A 21,906-nucleotide genomic window follows, 5' to 3' on the forward strand; every position below is an offset into this window, starting at 1 on the left:
AGGTGGGACAGACTGTAGGAAGTGGGAAGAATGTTGCCTAATGGAGTTAGAAACTTCTCCATCATCTTCCAATAAGAGAGAACTCTAGCCTTTAGGGGAAACTTCTCCATCATCTTCAAACAAGAGGGAATGTCAACCTTTAACAGTCCACTCCTGCAGGCTCTGAAAATCCATTCAAGTGAATCTCAGGATTCATGATTTTCAGGTTATCACCTAAGTGTTCCTATCCCATGGGTCAAATATCATTTTTTCCCATCCAGGGCTCTAACCTTAACATAGCAGACCTGCTTAGGTTGAGAATTCAACCTTTTTGGAAGCTCTTCTACTCTTACCATGAAGTCCTGGTCTTAGTCGTCAGCTTTCCTTGCCCTCCTGCTACTGGAGGTGAGAACCTCTTGTTTTGCTCCCCAAGAGGCCCTCTGGCTTTCACACTTAGCTTTTAATTTCTCATTAATCATGCTCAACCTTTGTGTCTTTCCTTTATTTCCTCAATTGAGCTTAGCAATAGCCATCAAACTCTGCTGTCCTTATAGTTAGTGTTTGTCTCATATTTCTCAAAAAGCCTCAAGTATCACACCCAGTGGTACATTCCCTTCCACCAGAATACTACCCAAGACAGCATCAGTAAAAGATAGTGTGGCTGTCTGTGTACTGCTTACCCCCAGTGAAGGAATCTTTATTGCCAGTACCATGATAGGTGATCCAACTCCAAAATCTTAGTGTCTCCTTTCTCAGATCACTTTTGGTATTAAGGGTTGTAGATTGGGTTCCCTGCAAAGAAAATTCTGGGGTGGAGATTAGTGTACAAGAAGTTTGTTTTAGGGAGTGCTCTAGTCATTACGAGTGGAAGGGAAAGGTTGGACTATGATTCAGTGTCAGTAGAAACCTCAGCTGACCTTGGGACCTCTGAATGTGGAATGGCCCTGCAGAGTTGTCCTGAGTTGTGGTGAGGGGGTCTAGTCTTTATTCCTCTGAACTGACTAGTTATTGAATGCAGGCTAGCACCGAAAAGGTCACAACCTTTGGCAAGGTAGTACTCTTCAGCCAAAACTGTCCTCCAAAGGGCTGGTTTCTTAGGGCTGTCTGCCAGCAGCATTTTCAGCAGCTGAGGGAATAAGTCCTTCATTTCCATGAGGGATCTCAGTGGCATGTCACAGCATCCATTAGTTTTATTGAGTACATTTCCTTTCATTTTATTGTGTAAATTGCTCTTTTTTAAAAATATTTATTTGCTTTTGGCTGTGTTGGGTCTTAGTTGCAGCACGTGGGATCTTTCGTTGTGATGCATGGGCTCTTTGTTGTGGCACGTGGGCTTCTCTCTCTAGTTGTGGTGCAGGGGCTCAGTAGTTGCAGCACGTGGGCTCTCTAGTTGCGACGCACGGGTTCCAGAGCGAGCGGGCTCTGTAGTTGTGATGCGCTGGCTCCAGAGCACACAGGCTCTGTAGTTGTGGCACACGGGCTCTCTAGTTGTGGCTCACATGCTCAATGGTTGCGGCACATGAGCCCAGTTGCCCTGTGGCATGTGGGAGGGGAAGAACTTTATCGCTTTGTTGACTAAAATTTTTTTCTAGCTGTTGTTTCATTCTCATTTCATTCAAAGTCTGAGGCATGGTTCTTCATATTGTTAATAATTAATTGTCTCTATTTTTATTTCTCCACATAATGAATTATTTATTTTTCTATAACCTCTTTATATAATTGAATGATGAAATGAAATTTTTTTAAATCTGTTTTATAAGGTACTTCCAATCCCTCATGTCACTTGACTGTTTTTCAAAGTCTTAATAAATAGCCAGTGAAGCTGTGAAAATAGAATCAACAAACATCATGGCAGTGGCAAAAAAATGAGCCTGGAAATGTAGGTAGGTAGGCTTTCACCTGACAGATGATGAGATTATTCCTATATCCTGGAAGAGAAGAAATGAGATCAAATTTGCACTTTTGTTTTTTAATCATGCTGATGGCAGTGTGAAGGATACATGGGCAAAGGAGGGAAGATCGGTTGTAGGTATATCATCACATAAATCGCAGATATTGTTTGGGAGTTTTCCTAGAGGAGTATGGAAATAAATACTTCATTGGGAGTATATGTTTGACAGATAAAGAAATTATCTTAGTAAAAGACTACATTTCTATATCCATAGGCAAAGCATCCTTAGTGTGGTGAAAATAAATTCAGAGATATTTGATACATTGACAGAGACAATTGTTCCACTTGGTCAGTTTTGAGTTCAAGTAATAATAAAAGCGAACAGGTTACTTAGTTTTCCGAGGATTGTATGAAAATCTTTCTTATTGTAATTATTACATAAATTAGCTTCATTAAATTAATATGAAGCCTTTACAGAAAACATTAACATATCAATGATAGTTTTCTAAACACATTTAATGGGATTAAAAAAAAACTTTTCTTAAAGATAGTTGTGGTCTTTATACCACGTTCATCTTTTTAAAGCGCAAGAGAGTAATGTCATTTTAATATTCCTGTGAGTCAACTCATCATTTTAAAACTTCTCTATTTATTAAGTAAAATTGCCATTATCAAACGTAGTAAATGCTGCTACTAGAATAGACTTGCAGATTACCTGGCTTTTGGATTAATAGGTTGTTTGATTTGACTGTCAACCTACTGTTTTTCAAAAAATTTTATTTAAATTCTTGCACTTTTTGTTTTGTTTTGTTTTTGTTTTTTTTTTGTTTTTGCGGTATGCGGGCCTCTCACTGTTGTGGCCTCTCCCGCTGCGGAGCACAGGCTCCGGACGCGCAGGCTCAGCGGCCATGGCTCACGGGCCCAGCCGCTCCGCGGCATGTGGGATCTTCCCGGACCGGGGCACGAACCCATGTCCCCTGCATCGGCAGGCGGACTCTCAACCACTGCGCCACCAGGGAAGCCCTCTTGCACTTTTTAATAAAACTTTTTTAGTTGGAATATATGAAGACAATTCTATTAAAATTTGAAATACAATTTATTGTTCACTTAACACGAGTGCCAAAGATTGTGAATGCTGTAATACTGTTATTTAAAATCATGCTGAAACCTGACTATGATATATAGCTAAGTGTTGCTTTTAGGGTGAGAAAGCAAAATGTGATTATGATTAGAATATCTTTTTTAAAAATATAGCCTACCTTAGAATTAAAATGTGTAAGATAAAAAAGTAGTACACATAATTGTTCTTAAAAATAAAAAATGCTTTTGAAGGACTAATACTAAATGCTTCCTTTAAATACATTTTCCTTAATTGTACTAATACAGGGTCATCTGCTTTCTTTTCTTTGATGGAACAAGCTCGTTAAAATGTAATTTAGGGACTTTCCTGGTGGTCCAGTGGTTAATTAAGACTCTACACTTTCACTGCAGGGGCACAGGTTTAATCCCTGGTCAGGGAACTAAGATCCCACATGCCACATGGTGCAGCCAAAAAAAAAAAAAAAACAGTAGCATTCATCCTTGATCTTGTAAGAGGGTCACATGACCCACCATTGATGACACTTAGATCTGGGATCATGTAAACTATCAATAAACATCATTTGATGTACAAAAAAGTATATATATATGATATATATATATATATATAAAATTTAAAACACATTTAAGTACAACTGTATTAAAACTATTTTTATGTATTGTATTTCTTCCTGTTTTTAAATGTACACATCAGTAACAGAACTTACAAATCTCTTATTTTCCTCCTAGATTTATTCCTCACGACATTGTCTGCCTCTAGTACCTTCCAGTTTGAGATATGGGAAAATTTGGTAAGAAATCTTTTCTTTGAAGCATTTTTAAATGATGGCTTTCAGCAAAAAAAAAAAAGCACACAGTCTTAGAAAGTAAAATGAAAGTAATCACTTGGTCGGTTGGTCTCAACAATAAATAGAACAACCTTAAGAGCTTTTGGTTGCATTGCTGCATTCAAACTGCTGAATATTGCTGAAGGAAATGTTTCTTTCAGCATCCATTCCTCTGCAGGTTTTTAGGCATGACCCGCCAATTAAACCAATCAGTCTTCTCTAATGCGCATGTTAACAGGGCCCCTGCTAGGCTGTCAGCTGTTGAGAGAGATGCCTGTCATTTAAGTTGTCATCATGATGATTTGTTGAAGAAAACCCCTTTTAAAAGACTAATTTTTCCTCCTTGCCTTCCGGCTTATATACAAAAATAAGAACAATAGATACTAAATTTACTGGCAAGTTGATGAGGATTAAGGAACCTTTCCCAATATACTTTTTTAATTGCAAGTAGAATATTCCCAAACTGATGTCATAGTTTTACTTTATTTTTAGCTTGATGTAGATTATATGAAATATTAATTAATGAAGAATAGACTACGCAGATTTTTAAAGTTGAATTATAGGTACATAATGGAGGATAGGATTTGAGGACAAGCCAAATTGGCCAACTGAGTGACATTTGTCAAATAATGGTCGAGTATTAAACCTCACTTTCCTCATATGGAAAACAGGTATAAGAGTGTCATGTCGGCTTCATAGACTGTGAAGATTAAATGCAACAATGTGTGTAAAATACCTGGCGCACAATAGACACCAAGTTTTAGTTTGAGATCACTTGGTTTCCCACCTATTTACTCCAGATTGTCTTTTATTCAATCCAAATTAAACACATAACATTTTATAGGTTTTTGTTAAAATACTCGTGAAAAATAAACAGATTTTTAAAAATGTAAAGTGTAGGCTCATGGAAGAAGACTCATTATCAGCCATCTCTTATAGAAGAGTCATGACTCAGATTTCTTCAAGGAAGGAAACTAGGATCGGGGAAGAGCTTTGTTTAGACAAGATTAGGGCTTTTAAATACTACTAACTACTTCCAAACTAAGCAATTTGATCCTTTTTTCTTTTTTTTTATGAGGCAAGGAAAAAGAAAGACATCTAAACCAGAAAGATTTATCTTTGTTTAATGTACTATATTTTTTAATGTAGTTGTATTTGTTTTTCTGATGATAGAAATACAGTTATATTTTTAATGATTACCATAAATGAAAATTTCCACTAGTGGGGGATACTCGTTTTCAGGTGGCCTTGAAAACAATACTTCAAGTGAATCTTGAGGTATTAGAAAATGAGAAAATCAGTCATTTTGATTAACAAACTAGTATCCATCAGGGAGAGAAAAGCCTCATTACAAATAAATATAATATATATATATATAATTACAGACTACTTTTGAGTATATATATATATATATATTTTTTTTTTTTTTTGCTGTACGTGGGCCTCTCACTGTTGTGGCCTCTCCCGCTGCGGAGCACAGGCTCCGGACGCGCAGGCTCAGCAGCCATGGCTCACGGGCCCAGCCGCTCCGCGGCATGTGGGATCTTCCCGGACCAGGACACGAACTCGTGTCCCCTGCATCGGCAGGCGGACTCTCAACCACTGCGCCACCAGGGAAGCCCTTGAGTATATTATTTCCTCTCAACCTAGGCTGATATAAAGGTAATAAAGCAACTCCAAGGAGAAAAATCTTCATGAAGAGACTAGATTTTGATTGGGCTCTTTTTTCCCTTTCTTGTTTTCTTTAAAAAAAATAAATAAATTATCTATTTGACAGTAGAGACTAAGAGTTTTTCTTGTGGTAAAACAGCTAGGTCAATAAGGTACTCATGTTAACAATAATATGAGAGTCATTAGTACAAATTAAGGCGAATGTAGACTCAAAACCTGTTCAGATAAAGTGTAGGTTTTGTAAAATGGGAGGATCATTTTTAATTAGAAGTTAGGCAAACAATTCACAGTAACACACTAACTGACAAAAAAAAAAAACCTCAAACCCTATAAAACCATATTAGCTAATAGAAGAATATGCGCTGCAACAAATCTTTTTAGGTAGTTCGGGCACAGCCCCATGGTAGGTGCTCTGGGAGATCAGAAGTCGACAGAAGATGAGGAGGAGGGCAAGGACATGCATGGGAAACACAGGACATAGAGTAGAAAGTGGCTGGTTTGGGCCAGAATATGAAAAGATACTGGAAGGTTAGATTAGAAGAATTGGTTTAGATAAAATCAGCAAAGGCCTTGACCCCTAAACTAAGTAATTTGATCTTTTAAAAATTTGAGAAGCTTAAGTCCTAAAGGTTTTATGACTGAGCATGATATAAATAGAGCTTTCATTATTGCAGTTAGTCTGGCTATTGCATATCAGATAGGTTAGCATGGAAAATCTGGAGGTGGGGGGATGACTTAGGTAGAATTTACTATATCCTGGGAAAGAGGTGGATGATTAAAGGAGTAGAATGTTGGGAATAGGCAAGAAGGGATAGGTATGAGAAGACAGAATGACCATTAATGCAAGGGTAACAGAAAAGACAAAGGAAGATCTAATTTGGGACAGGAAAAAAAAATTATTTTAGATAAGAGACATATCAATGAAATGGTTAGAAATGTAGGACTGAAACTCAAGGAAGAGAATAGATAAGTATCATGAAGGGAAAGAGTTAAGAGGGGAATGGCAAAGCCAGACCCATGGACAACACCCACCACCCTTAGAAACTCTCACTCTTGGCACTTACTGCCATTTTAGGCCAGATGATTCTTTGTTTTTTTTGTTTGTTTCTGTTTTTTGGAGTTTTTTTTTGAAGTATAGTTGATTTACCATGTTGTGCCAATCTCAGCTGTACAGCAGAGTGACTCAGTATACATATATATACATTTTTTTATGTTCTTTTCCATTATGGTTTATCCCAGGAGATTGGATATAGTTCCCTGTGCTATACAGTAGGACCTTATTGTTTATCTCTTCTAAATGTAATAGTTTGCATCTACCAACCTCAAACTCCCCCAGTCCATCCCTCTCCCTCCCCCACTCCCCGCTGGCAACCACAAGTCTGATCTCTATGTCTGAGAGTCTGTTTCTGTTTTGTAGCTAGGTTCATTTGTGCCATGTTTTAGATTCCACACATAAGTGCTATCTCATGGTACTTGTCTCTCTTTTTGACTCTGCTTCATTTAGTATGAGAATCTCTAGTTTCATCCATGTTGCTGCAAATGGCATTATTTCTTTTTTATGGCTGAGTAATATTCCATTGTATATATGTACCACATCTTCTTTATCCATTCATCTATCGATGGACATTTAGGTTGTTTCCGTGTTTTGGCTATTGTGAATAGTGGTGCTATGAATATAGGGGTGCATATATCTTTTTGAATTATAGTATTGTCCAGTATATGCCCAGGAGTGTGATTGCTAGATCATATGGTAATTCTATTTTTAGTTTTGTGAGGAACCTCCATACTGTTTTCCATAATGGCTGTACCAACTTACATTCCCACCAACAGTGCAAGAGGGTTCCCTTTTCTCCACACCCTCTCCAGCATTTGTTATTTGTAGACTTTTTAATGATGGCCATTCTGACCAGTGTGAGGTGGTACCTCATTGTAGTTTTGATTTGCATTTCTCTAATAATAGTGATGTTGAGCATCTTTTCATGTGTCTACCGGCCATAGGCCAGATGATTCTTTAATGTGGAGATCCGTCCTGTGCATTGTATGTTGTTTAGCAGTATCCCCCCTGGCCTCTACTCACTTAGATGCTAGAAGCCGCCTCTCAGTTGTAACAATGAAAGTGTCTCCATATATTGCCCAGTGTCCTCTGGCAAACAAAATCACCTTTGGTCAAGAACCATTGCTTTATGCGAATAAAGATGTAGACACATGATAGTCATCCTATGTTGCTTCCTGATCATTTTTTAACATTATAAATATGGCAGTTTTAATAGTAAATATTAAAACCTGCAGGCCAAAGCATAGGTGGTCCTCCATGTAAAGATACTTGTTACAACATAGCACCTGTGGCTGGAATTCAAGCAGAAAATGGTAAATCCCTTGTCAATGGCAGTGTGTTAGCTGCTTCAGTGGTGGGTAGCAGAAATAATAGTATTACTACTAGCGTTTCTACTACCAATTACAATGTTAACTACGTACATATTTGTGCATATGCTGAGCTAATAAGCACTTTATATGGATTATCTTACTAATCCTCACAAAAACCTTGTAAAAATTCATTTTAGAGATAAGTAAACGGATGCTTACATTAGAACTAACTTGTTCGGACCTCAAAGCTAGGAAACAGTGGAGCTGGCAGTTGAACTAGGAAATCTGTCTCTAAAACTTGGACCCTTAAGTCATTGCATAGTCATTCCAGAAACCAAGTAGGTGGAAGAAAAGGTAAAAGACATAGTTATGATTGTAGCAGTGTGTTAGCCCAATTTTGGATTGCAGGACTACAATGAAGGCAAGTAAGAACAGCATGGTAATGAATGGGACAGAGTGGAGTGGTCTCAAATAGCAGCCCATGAAAAAAGTACTTGCAGCTCAGAAGCACAGGACTGACATTATAAAAACACCTTAAAAGTGCCTGATAACTTTACATTTTGCAGAACTCTTCCTAATGTTTCATTCCATTGATCCTCTCTAGAACCCTGCAAGTACACAGTACATTTATCCCCTTCTAACAGTTGAAGAATGGAGACCCAGAGCAGTAAGTGGCTGTTCCAAAGTGATACAGCTTATCAGTGAAAGGAGGACTAGAACCATGTCATCTAACTACATGTCTACTTCCCTTTCTACCAGACTGTTCTGCTCTCTCAGTTTAAAAAAGTATTGATCACGTTTGTCTTTCCTACATTAAATAGGTACAAAGCAGCTTCATCTTTGAAAATAAGTGTAGGCATGCATCACTTTAAAATATGTCATCTAATAAGAGTAATAACATAGTGATGATTAAGTTTATTGAATCATTTAAATCAAATCCTAAATATGTACATGACACTGAAATTAAGTCCTGTAGGTTTGTACTGCCAAATGGAGTAAAGAATAAGCAATGATAATGATGGAAAGATAAATTCAGTAAAGTGTTATCTTTTCCCCCAATTATTTCATATATATAATGTATTCTGCATGCTCTCACTGTAGCAAGAATATATGATTCTCTTTTTCTTACAGTTAGAAGAGGGTTTTGTTCTTCTTATACTGAGGTTCATGGTGAATGTGGCATCTTAGAAATGGGAGGCTGTCACCTGGGGAGTATTCAATGTTTCTTGGTGGAGATGCATTATGAAGTTATACAGGCATACCTTTTTTATTGTGCAGCACTTTATTACACTTCGCAGATAGAGCTTTTTTTTTTTTTTTTTTTCCAAATTGAAGGTTTGTGGCGGCCCTGTGTCAAGCAAGTATATCAGCACCATTTTTCCAGCAGTATTTGGTCACTTCTTCTTTTCTGTGTCACTTTTCGTAATTCTGACAATATTTCAAACTTTTTCCATAGTATTATATTTATTATGGTGATCTGTGATTATTGATCTTTGATGTTACTATTGCAAAAAGATTACAACTTGCTGAAGGCTTAGGATGACAGCACTTTTTTCAGCCATAAAGTATTTTTTAATTAAGATATGTACATTTTTTTAGGCATGATGCTTTTGCACACTTGATAGACTACAGTATAGTATAAAAATAACTTTTTATATGCACCGGGAAACCAGAATATTCCTGTGACTTGCTTTATTGCAATACTCACTTTATTGTGGTGTTCTGGACTGCAATATCTCTAAAGTATGCCTGTATCTGGAAACATTTCTAAATATATTTTATTAAGTTTAACAGAACTTCACTGGGGTAATTCATTCACTTGAGTCATTTAATAGGTTGATGTTCAGCTTTATGTTAGATGAGGCTGATGTATTTTAAGAGAGGTTTTTCCATTCATTCAAGAATAATTATGTCCACTTTGTACCCGATGCTGTAATCTTTCTAGAATGCAAATTCACTTGACACTTCAGTCAGAAATTTGGCGATTTTGATGCATCTCTAGTGTAATTTCAGGTACTAAGTAAGACTGAAGGGGAATCCTAAGTTTTAAGACAAGTAAATAAGATTTCCACAGAAAAATCGTTCAAAAATATATCAGATACTTTAATAATGTTAGGTAGGAGAAACATGTTTCTGCATGTGGATGATGGTGTATTAAAGTGGTTGGAAAACTGCCTGTCACAAGGCAAATTTTACTTATTCATGTTCCTCAAGCATTTAGTCTTCATGCTTTCAGTGTAGCAATGCCTTTCTCTGTAAATATTAGAAATGATTTCTTAAGAAACTAACTTGCAGATATGCAGTATCCTTAGAGGAACAAAGAAGAAAAATGTTTTAAAATTGTATAATATTTTAAAATATATAGGTATCCTATATAAAGTATGTAGGAATCAGGGTCAGTATGTCGAATAGTGAATAGAGAAATCAGTGATAAGAAGAGAGCTCTAAAGCTGAGAGCTCAAAACCCAAATGCAGAGGTTTTTTTTTTCTCTTGTGTAGTAATCTAAAATTATGGAAAAGAAAGACAATAATTTAAAGAAATGCATATTATTTTTGTAAGCCAGACATTCCATTTTGGTAAGAGTAACTGAAACAAATGATCTCTAATGGGTTCTCCTTTTTTGTTTAGCTTATCCACCTCTGGTTAGTACATGGCAGCTGTTATATTCCTTTGCTCCCTTTCTGATTGATACATAAACTTGGGTTGATAATGAATGGGCCATTTAAGGATGAATGTAATTCTCATCTCATTTGAATATCTGTTCCAAATTAACCCCCAACAGAATCTTCTTCCTTGAAATCTGTAAAACATAGTGTCTTTCCTACTTATACCACTCATATGTTACCTTCAGAAATTCTGTTTTCCTGACTTATGTTTTATCTCCCAACTAGACTGTAAGCTCTTTGAAGGTAGGAACTATGTTTTGGGCTTCTTTATATTCCCCAAACCTTCCACAGTACTTGAAAATAGAAGACACTCATTCTGTCTGAAATTATGATGATGATTTAGTAAAACATACCATAACTGAATTGACAGCAAGGAAAGCACTCCAGATGCACATCTTCAACTCACAGCAGTTTCTTTCATTTTATGAGAAAAGTGGAACAGAAAATTGGGATAATTTTTTGCAGTACAACAAAAGTCTTAAATTATTTATTTCTCTGCTTTAGTTAAAATGCTTTGTTTCACACTTGACAAATGAATGGATTATGATGATGGTCTAATCCAAAACTTTCTGCCTTTAACAGGATGGAAATTTCTCTCTCAGTTCTGTATTTGAAAAACCTCAAAATATGATGGTAGTTGGGCAGTCAGCATTTGCCGACTTTGGTAAGATTGTTTTTGTCTTTGAAAGTCTCCCCATCTCTCTGACCTAGTAATATTAATCCCCCATATCTAAAAGTAACTTTAGTGTCTTCAGAGCTATTATAGATTTAAAAGATGCCTGTTCTAGTATTATACATGGCATGTGGTCAATTCTTTAATACAATAAGGAGCAATTTTTGACGTGTGTTTAAATTATAGTTTGAATTTAAGGGACTCCTGTTTGCAGGAGTAACATGCAAAACAAGGATGTCTACTGAGGCTTTTCTAGAGAATACCAAATAGTAATTATCATGACATTTTTATGTGTATCCACACAGTAGAACAAAAATATTGAAGAAATTAACCTGATCTCTTCAAACTACTTGAATATTAAAAAACATTTTTGTTTACATCTTAATTCCAAAGAGTAGCATCTGTTATGAATCTCTGTTTTCCATATGATTCTACACAATAAACAAGTTCAGAACTTCCAAAGCATATATGGCTCTTTCATCATTTGTCAGGGTTATTATTAAAAGGATTTTGGTGTCAGATGGAAAAGTGGTCTAGATGACCACTACCTGAGTCCAAAGTTCACTCCCATCCTGCTTTTCCTTCATTCTACCAACAAACACCTTCAGCCTGTTCCTCAAAATGCAGGTGACATATTACCACCTCCAGAGGCCTCAGTTTCTTCATTTGTAAAATGAGGATGATGATTATAACCACCTCACAAGGCTATTGTGAATAACACAATGTGAGTAAAGCACAGTGCCAAGCACAGAGTAAGTGCACAGGAAATTGTATAATCTCAGTCTTTTCACTGGACTTATTTGGTCTTGTTATTGCTGCTTTTTGCTCTGCTGAGTAAATCAACTCATTGTTCAGTGTCGTAGAGACATGTCCCATGGCAACTAAAGCAGGATGTTTGATAGTGTTATTTGATGAAATTTTCAACATGAATCTCTGTTGTACTGTATTTTAGTTTTATTACATTGAATATTACTTTAATTTTGAGCAAATTTCTGGGGCTGATTTATAGTCTTTAATGCAAATAGTCAAGTGTTAGGATACATGAATTTTTCTTTTAATTTGCTTATGGACTTGATTAGCTGGATTAATGACAAATCCCTTTGCAAGTCTCTCTCTAGGGAAAGAAGTATATATGCAATATATAATTCTCAGGAGGCTCACAGACCTCCCTTAACCCCTTGGTTAGGATCCTCCAAATTGAAGATATTTGTTTTATGATTGTGTGTTTTGTATGATGAAGTGCTTTGCTTGTAACAAAGTTATTAGTAGCTTTACTTAAAGATTTTTTTAAGTTGTGCTAACCATAAACATAGACATTTAATTTACATGTTTGTATTTTTTCAATGTGCAGAATATAGGATATAGTCAATTAAACATAACTATTTCTCCCCTATTTTTAATAGCTTTAGGTGAGTATATCAGTAAACTTTTTTAATGGATCAGTAAATTTTAAATAAATAGCCCACACTGTCTTCTTAAAACTTGATGTATTTTTAGCTGGGTATTATCAAAAAACAAGACTGCTTATGAGTCCAAACAGATGGCATTAAATAAGGTTATGAATATTAATATATAAAAATATGCATTTTCCTATACATTTGAATATGTCTGTGAATTGCATCCTGCCCTCCATCCGCCACCCCTCCCACTCCTTTTGAACCAAGGCAAGGGAAGTGACTGACAGCCAGGAAGTCAGAGTGATATCAGAAATTCACCATTTGTTTGGTTAAAAAAAAAGCACATGCTTAAAGCACATGCATGAATAAATGATATAGCTCACAGGAAGACTCCTGCACCAAAAAGGAATGTTTAAATGTCTCCCAGCTCACCTACGTTGTCTAGGAACGGAAGTTTTTTTACCTATGATGAAGTTTTTAGTTTCTAACGTAAAATATTTTTTAAAAGATATCAAAAAAAACCTATTCTAAAAGAAGGCTGTGCTGGTATAGTGAAAGGGAGGTAGGGTGGTTTGAAATCAAACAAATCAGGAACTTCAAGCAAATAAAACAAGGAAATAATTACTCAGACTTATGATAACATTATTTATTCCCTTTATAAGACAAAGAAATACTTTCCCAGAAATCACCTAAATAAAACTCTATGAAATGTTACACAGCCAATAAAAATGGGAGTTATGAAGATTCTGTTAGGAGAAAAAAGCAGAACAGTATGTTGTACAGTATGATCATTTAAAAAAAATAAGACTAGAGCGAAATATATCAAAATGATGATAATGGTTGCATTAAAGTCAGAAAATAGGTTATCTTATTACCTATTTTCCAAATTTTCTTCTATGTGGTTAGATTGATTTAGTAATGAAAAAGTAAAATATAGAAGGATAATAGTCAACTATGGCAAGAAAGAAACCAAAGTATGTACTTAAAGTGTTTAGATTTTTTTGTCATAGTACCTCTGAGTTCATATATAATTTATCCTGTCCTCTGAGTTGCATGAACAACTCCTTCAGAGAAGGTCATGTACTTCCACACAGTCTTTAACTCCTACAGCTTTGTAGATACAGTAGTAGTCCCTAGGTATCCACGGGGGATTGGTTCTAGGACCACCCCACCATCACCAGTTCCCACCAGCTACTGCCAGATACCCAAATCCGAGGATATTCAAGTCCCTTATAGTGTAGAAAATTACATGGTACTGTCAGCCCTCCATTTCTGTGGCTTCTGCAGTTGGTTGAATGGATGCAGAACCCATGGATATGTAGGGCCAACTGTACCTTTTTAAATTAACTTCAGAAAGTAAAACAAAATCTTCTGGTCTGATGGGATATGCAGAAGGTAATGCTTCTGGGACATGGAATAGGAAGTCAGGGGAAGTTTATGAGAATCTCTGAGATGCCTGAGATTTTCATATCAAAAGAGTGGTAGATTTCAGAAGATGTGGTTCATATATACAATGGAATATTACTCAGCCATAAAAAGGAACAAAATTGGGTCATTTGTAGAGATGGATGGACCAGAGTCTGTCATACAGAGTGAAGTAAATCAGAAAGAGAAAAAAAATATTAACACATGTAGGTGGAATCTAGAAAAACGGTACAGCTGAACCAATTTGCAGGGCAGGAATAGAGACACAGATGTAGGGAACGTACCTGTAGACACGGGGGTGGGATGAATTGGCAAATTGGGATTCACGTATGTGCACTGCTGTGTGTAAAACAGATAGCTAGTGAGAACCTGCTGTATAGTGCAGGGAGCTCAGCTTGGTGCTCTGTGGTGATCTAGATGGGATGGGATGGGGGGTGGTGGGAGGGATGTCCAAGAGGGAAGGGATATATGTATACATATAGCTGATTTACTTCATCGTACAGCAGAAATTAACAAAACATTGTAAAGCAACTATACCCCAATTAAAAAAAAAAAAAAGACAGAGGGTAGATTTAAACAGTTTTGAAATACTCGACCTTCTAAGGATGGAAACCAGTCAGGAGACAGGTCGGGCATGAGGTGGTGTGAGCATGAGCTAACTACATCAATAATTGCAGGGACAGTTGGGAGAAACTTTGCAAAGAAAGAATCAGTAAATGTACTGGTTTGACAATAGAAGGATTAAAAAAAAAAAACTTGCCTCTGAATAACTAGAAGAACCATTCTTTTCTCTACCATTTTTCATAGAGATAGGTAATCAGGAGAGTTAGCTGGTTTGGATATTAAGATACTTTAGAGTCATTACTTTAATAATGCTAGTAAGACAACAAGCTGGAACATTTATGAAACATAAGTTTAGTAATAAAACCAAAGCAAGTTTGAAAGTCCTCCAAGAGCTAAGAGATCAAGCCCTCCAGAGATGAGCCCTCCAAGAAGGAGAGTGTGAATAGAGTTTGACAGGGATAAGGAGGGAGAAAAAAGTGCTAAAATGTGGTCAGAAAATATTGATGATATTAAAATGTGATGTATGAGGATGACCACGAAAAGGCCTTTGGATTTACAGTTTAGCAGGGCACTAGTGGCCCCAAAAGGTGTCATTTACAGAGCTCTTTAGCATTTCTTGAGCCTTAGAAATCAGCTAATAAGTAGTAGCTGCTGTTGGTTATTAGCTGGGCCCTGGCCTCACACTTGAGAGATCTGCAACCCATAAATGCCTCTAATACTTAAGCAGTCATCTTCTAGAAAACATGTTGTGCCTTACCCTATTACATCACCCTTTTAAACTGTATGTTAAAGTTGAGTGTTTTTCTAGGTAGGCTTAGAATATCAAGGTGTCTAGAATTTCTGCAAATAAGGTATCTGTTAAACTACATAGGACATAAAAGTCAAGAAAAATAAGGTACATTTTTTCTATCAAAAAAAATTATATACAACCACACTTAGAGAAAACATTAATTTTGTATGCAATGCTAAATGTAATAGGAATTAATAAAAAGCTACAAAACTGAAGGGGGAACACAAACCTTAACAGAATGTCAGCATTTTCTATACATTGAATCATATTTTAAATCTCATAAAACACATAAATTTATATATCCAAATCTAAATCTTGTGTGTCAGATCATCATAAAGTGATCACACTTTATTCTTTAAGTGAAGAAAGAATACTGGCATGTTACTGAAACCTGGGAATTGTAAATCAGGCCTAAATAATCCTGTAAGTGATAAAGGAGTTAATGAAAATAGAAAACTTTATCATCCGTGAAAGTTACATATCGGTAAATATTGAACCCCATAAATAGTATCATTTATGATTGAAACCAAATCTTATTCAATTGAGTATCCCAGTGGCCTAGTACAGTAGATAATAAATGATGTTTAAAGGGAGAAAAACCCCACAATCAAGTTATGTTATGAAGTTTTTATGCTGCTTGATAAAAATTCAGATTTTAATTCCAAATTAACCATGGTACAGCTGAAATAGTTCAAAATAACAGCAGTTTTCCTTCCTCTTGTTTTACAGTTGGGTGTATTCAGTAACAATTTGATGAATTAAAATTGTTTCTTGTTAGTTTTGATCTGGAAATAAAAGAAAATCACGTGAGCCATGTATGCAAATTTAAAACTTATTTAGCCTAAATGCTAATGGGTAATTAAATGTTCATAGTCTCTTTTATTGTTTTTTTTTAAAATTTTTATTGGAGTATAGTTGATTTACAATGTTGTGTTAGATTCAGGTATACAGAAAAGTGAATCTGGTTACATATACATATATCCACTCTTTTTCTAGATTCTTTTCCCATATAGGCCATTACAGAGTATTGGGTACAGTTCCTTGTGCTGTACAGTAGGTTCTTATTAGTTATCTATTTTATATAGAGTAGTGTGTATATGTCAATCCCAGTCTCCCAACTTATCCTTCCCCCCTTATCTGCTAACCATAAGTTTGTTTTCTACATGTGTGACTCTACTTCTGTTCCGTAAAGAAGTTCATTTGTACTGTTTTTCTAGATTACACGTATAAGTGATATCACATGATATTTGTCTTTCTGTGTCTGACTTTCTTCACTCAGTGTGACAATCTCTAGGTCCATCCATGTTGCTGCAAATGGCATTATTTCCTTCCTTTTTATGGCTGAGTAGTATTCCATTTTATATATGTACCACATCTTCTTTATCCATTCCTCTGTCGACAGACATTTAGGTTGCTTCCATGTCTTGGCTATTGTAAACAGTGCTGCAGTGAACATTGGGGTGCATGTCCTTTCGGACCATGTTTTTCTCCAGATATATATCAGGAGTAGGATTGCAGGGTCATATGGTAGCTCTATTTTTAGTTTTTTAAGGAACCTCCATACTGTTCTCCATAGTGGCTGTACCAATTTACATTCTGACCAACACTGTAGAAGGGTTCCCTTTTCTCCACACCCTCTCCAACATTTATTATTTGTAGATTTTTTAATGATGGCCATTCTGACCAGTGTGAGGTGATACTTCACTGTAGTTTTGGTTTGAATTTCTCTAATAATTAGTGATGTTGACCATCTTTTCATGTGCTTTTTGGCCATCTGTATGTCTTCTTTGGAGAAATGTCTATTTAGATCTTCTGCCCATTTTTGGATTGGGTTGTCTGTTTCTTTGATATTGAGCTGAACGAGCATTTTGTATATTTTGGAGATTAATCCCTTTTTCGTTGCTTCGTTTGCAAATATTTTCTCTCATTCTGAGGGTTGTCTTTTTGTTTTGTTTATGGTTTCCTTTGCTGTGGAAAAAGAAATTAGATCCATTTTTAAATTTTTAATTAGATCCATTTTTAAATTTTTAATTAGATCCATTTTTAATTTTTTTAATTAGATCCATTTTTTAATTTTTGTTTTTATTTTCATTACTCTAGAAGGTGGATCAATAGAGATCTTTCTGTGATTTATGTCAAAGAGTGTTCTGCCTATGTTTTCCTTTAAAGGTTTCATAGTGTCTGGCCTTACATTTAGGTCTTTAATCCATTTTGAGTTTATTTTTGTGTATGGTGTAAGGGAGTATTGTAATTTCATTCTTTTACATGTAGATGTCCAGATTTCCCAACACCACTTATTGAAGAGACTGTCTTTTTCCATTGTATATTCTTGCCTCTTTCTTCATAGATTAGGTGACCATAGGTGCATGGGTTTATCTCTGGGGTTTCTATCCTGTTCCATTGATCTATATTTCTGTTTTTGTGCCAGTACCATACTGTTTTGATGACTAGCTTTGTAGTATATAATCTGAAGTCGGGGAGCCTGATTCCTCCAGCTCCATTTTTCTTTCTCAAGATTGCTGTGGCTGTTTGGTGTCTTTTGTGTTTCCATACAAGTTGTAAAAATTTTTGTTCTAATTCTGTGGAAAGTGATATTGGTAATTTGATAGGGATTGCATTGAATCTGTAGATTGCTTTGGGTAGTACAGTCATTTTCACAATATTCAATCCTCCAATCCAAGAACATGGTATATCTCTCCATCTGTTTGTGTCATCTTTTATTTCTTTCATTGGTATCTTATAGTTTTCTGAGTACAGGTCTTTTGCCTCCTAAGTAGGTTTATTCCTAGGTACTTTATTCTTTTTAATGTGATGATAAATGGGATTGTTTCCTTAATTTCTCTTTCTGATCTTTTGTTGTTAGTCTATAGGAATGCAACATATTTCTGTGTATTAATTTTATATCCTGAAACTTTACCAGATTCATTGATTAGCTCTAGCAGTTTTCTGGTAGCAACTTTAGGATTCTCTATGCATAGTATAATGTCATCTGCCAACAGTGATAGTTTTACTTCTTCTTTTCCAATTTGTATTCCTTTTATTTCTTTTTCTTCTCTGATTGCCATCGCTAGGACTTCCAAAATTATGTTGAATAATAGTGGTTAGAGTGGACATCCTTGTCTTCTTCCTGGCCTTAGAGGAAGTGCTTTCAGTTTTTCACCATTGAGAATGATGTTTACTGTTGATTTGTCATATATGGCCTTTATTATGTTGAGGTAGGTTCCCTCTGTGCCCACTTTCTGGAGAGGTTTTATCATAAATGGGTGTTGAATTTTGTCAAAAGCTTTTTCATCATCTATTGAGATGATCATATGGTTCTTATTGTTTAATTTGTTAACATGGTGTATCACATTGATTGATTTGTGTATATTGAAGAATCCTTGCATCCCTGGGATAAAATCCCACTTGATCATGGTGTATGATCCTTTTAATATGTTGTTGGATTCTGTTTGCTAGTATATTGTTGAGGATATTTGCGTCTGTGTACATCAGTGATATTGGTCTGTAATTTTCTTTTTTTGTTATATCTTTGTCTGGTTTTGGTATCATGGTGATGGTGGATTCATAGAATGAGCTTGGGAGTATTCCTTCCTCTGCAATTTTCTGGAAGAGTTTGAGAAGGATAGGTGTTAACTCTTCTCTAAATGTTTGATAGAATTCATCTGTGAAGCCATCTAGTCCTGGACTTTTGTTTGTTAGAAGATTTTTAATTGCAGTTTCAATTTCAGTACTTCTGATTGCTCTGTTTGTATTTTCTATTTCTTCCTGGTTCAGTCTTGGAAGGTTATACCTTTTAAGAATTTGTCCATTTCTTGGAGGTTGTCCATTTTATTGGCATACAGTTGCTCGTAGTAGTCTCTTATGATCCTTTGTATTTCTGCGATGTCAATTGTTTTTTCCCCTTTTTCATTTCTGATTTTATTGATTTGAATCCTCTCCCTTTTTTTCTTCATGAGTCTGGCTAAAGATTTATCAATTTTGTTTCTCTTCTCAAAGAACCAGCTTTTAGTTTCATTGATTTTTGCTCTTGTTTTCTTCATTTCTATTTCATTTATTTCTGCTCTGATTTTTATGGTTTCTTTCCATCTACTAACTTTGGGTTTGTTTTGTTCTCCTTTCTCTTTCTTTAGGTGTAAGCTTAGGTTGTTTATTTGAGATTTTTCTTGTTTCTTGAGGCAAGGTTATATTGCTTTAAACTTCGCTATTAGAACTGCTTTTGCTGCATCCCATAGCTTTTGGATCATCGTGTTTTTGTTTTCATTTGTCTCTAGGTTTGTTTTTTATTTCTTCTTTGATTTCGTCAGTGAACCATTGGTTATTTATTTATTTATATTGTTTAACCTCCATGTGTTTGTGATTTTTAGTTTTTTTCCTGTAATTGATTTCTCATCCAGTAGTGTGGTCAGAAAAGATGCTTGATATGATTTCAATTTTCTTAAATTTACCGAGGCTTCATTTGTGACCCAAGATGTGATCTATCCTGAAGAATGTTCTGTGTGCACTTGAGAAGAAAGTGTATTCTGCTGCTTTTGGATGGAATGTCCTATAATTATCAATTAAGTCTATCTGGTCTAATGTGTCATTTAAGGCTTGTGTTTCCTTATTAATTTTCTGTCTGGATGATCTGTCCATTGGTGTAAATGGGGTGTGAAAGTACCCTACTCACATTCTCTCATATGTAAGTATTTTAAAGATCAAATGCCTTCAAATAGACAGTTGATTATATTACAAAAGGGGCTGTATAGGGGAGAGTTCTAAGTATTATGCTTTCTGGGCTTGGTCTCATTTTTTTGAGTCATTTAAGACTGCTTTTCATTCCAAAGACTTAATAGTGGACTTTTGTTTGTTCATTTGTTTCCTGTAGTTGAAAATTGGCTGTTCTCTTAAGTAGCCTTATTTATTTTTTCATTAAAAGGGACACTGAATTCCAGTTGACATTAGTCAATAAGATAAAATTTTTCAGATAGTCTCTCCTAAGTGTACTAATATAGCACCTTCATCACCAGTCAGAAATTATTAAGTAACTATAAATACAATATACTTTAATATATGGAATATGGACAACTAGATGTAAGTGCTGGATTCAAGGAATTTGAAATATGATACTTTGAAATATAATTCATAAAATACCATGAATTTTATGGTACAGACATATCAGTTCAAATAGTTTATTCTATTCTTTAAAATTGTGGAGTGATCAGTTTTTCTCCCATTCAGTTTTCTTCCTCTGTTGTACTGGAAGATGTACAAGATGTTCATTAACCTATTCAAGAAATAGTTGTTTTCAGTGCCTACTATTCAGACTATTCTGGATGCTTGGCATGTAGCCATGAACGAAGCATACAAGAACCTTGCTCTCTTGGAGTTTAAACTCTGTTGAGGAAGGGAAAACAACAAGAAGTAAATTAGTGAGGTATTTTTAGAAAGTGTTAAGAGCTTTGAGCAGATAAAAGTACTGTAAGAGGAAGTGAGAAGGCCTATTTTCTGTAGCTGATTGGAGGTCATATTTCACCTTCGAGTTGAATAAAGTCACAGGAAGATCTTGGAAGAGTGTTTCAAGCAGAGATAACACCTAAATGAATGTTCAAAGTACAAAAAGAAGGATGGCACTTGGCCAAGTCTTCAGGGCCTTGAGAACCAAGGTAAGGAGTTTGGGGTTTTTTTCTAGATATAATTGGGAGCTTCAAGGAGGCTTAAGAGGATATGTTATTAATCCCACAATATTTTGGACATATTAAGTTTGAGATGTCTATTGGACACTAAAATGTTATACAAGTGGAAGATACAAACTCTGAAGAGACATAGAGTTGGATATCAGCATATCCTTGTTTAAATACCTTTTAGAAAAATGGATAATGGATAAATAAAGGAGTAGCTGCTCAAAGTATTTCACCTTTCTTCCTAACACTGCAAATGTAAATTATTCCAGCCACAGTGGTCTCTTTGCTGTTCTTCAAACAGGCCAGGCACTGTCCCCCTTAAGGGCTTTTTCTTCTGCATGGAATGCTCTTACTCCAGGTATTCTCATGGCTCACTCTCTCACCACCTTATAGTCTTGCTAAAATGTCACCTTCTCCAAGAGGCCCTCCTTGACCACTCTATTTAAAATTGTAACCCCTGACCCCAGCACTCCTGACCCCTTTCCCTCTTTACTTTTCTCCATAGCATTTGTCACTATCTGATATACTGTGTTTTTACTCATGTACTCCATTGGTGTGTTTTCTTCACTGCTATATCTCATGCCTTGAAGCAGTGCCAGTCACATTGTAAATAATGAATAATTTTGAATGAATACTTTAATTTAAAAATATATTAATTGATTAAACCAATTGGTTTTTAAGAATTGAGCCCAAATTTAGGACGTCTTAAATAGCTTCAGCCATTATCCTAAACCCAAGCTTCTTAGTGTCATTCACATGATGAGAACTGATCTAACATAACTTTTGCCCATTTTGATTAAAGTTAAGTGATTGAACTAAAAATTGTTCTTAATCTCTAAAATAGATGGTTGCTGATTTCAGTAGGAGACATCTTAGGTCCTTATAAATTTTAATTGTTAG

The 21,906-nt window shown here is 35.6% G+C and overlaps 1 protein-coding gene across 2 annotated transcripts in view; it reads left to right on the forward strand.

Annotated features, from left to right (window-relative positions):
- ITFG1 (integrin alpha FG-GAP repeat containing 1) overlaps positions 1–21,906 on the forward strand; it is a 252,668-nt gene that overhangs the window by 65,626 nt on the left and 165,136 nt on the right. For both annotated transcript variants that reach the window (XM_081215339.1, XM_081215340.1), the window contains exons 7-8: positions 3,698–3,759; positions 11,080–11,161. In XM_081215339.1, coding sequence (XP_081071465.1) covers positions 3,698–3,759; positions 11,080–11,161 — 144 coding nt within the window. The remainder of the gene's footprint in view (positions 1–3,697; positions 3,760–11,079; positions 11,162–21,906) is intronic.

This window comes from Mesoplodon bidens (assembly GCF_964165515.1).
Source record: "Mesoplodon bidens genome assembly, chromosome: 18".
In the NCBI taxonomy this organism is placed as follows: domain Eukaryota; kingdom Metazoa; phylum Chordata; class Mammalia; order Artiodactyla; family Ziphiidae; genus Mesoplodon; species Mesoplodon bidens.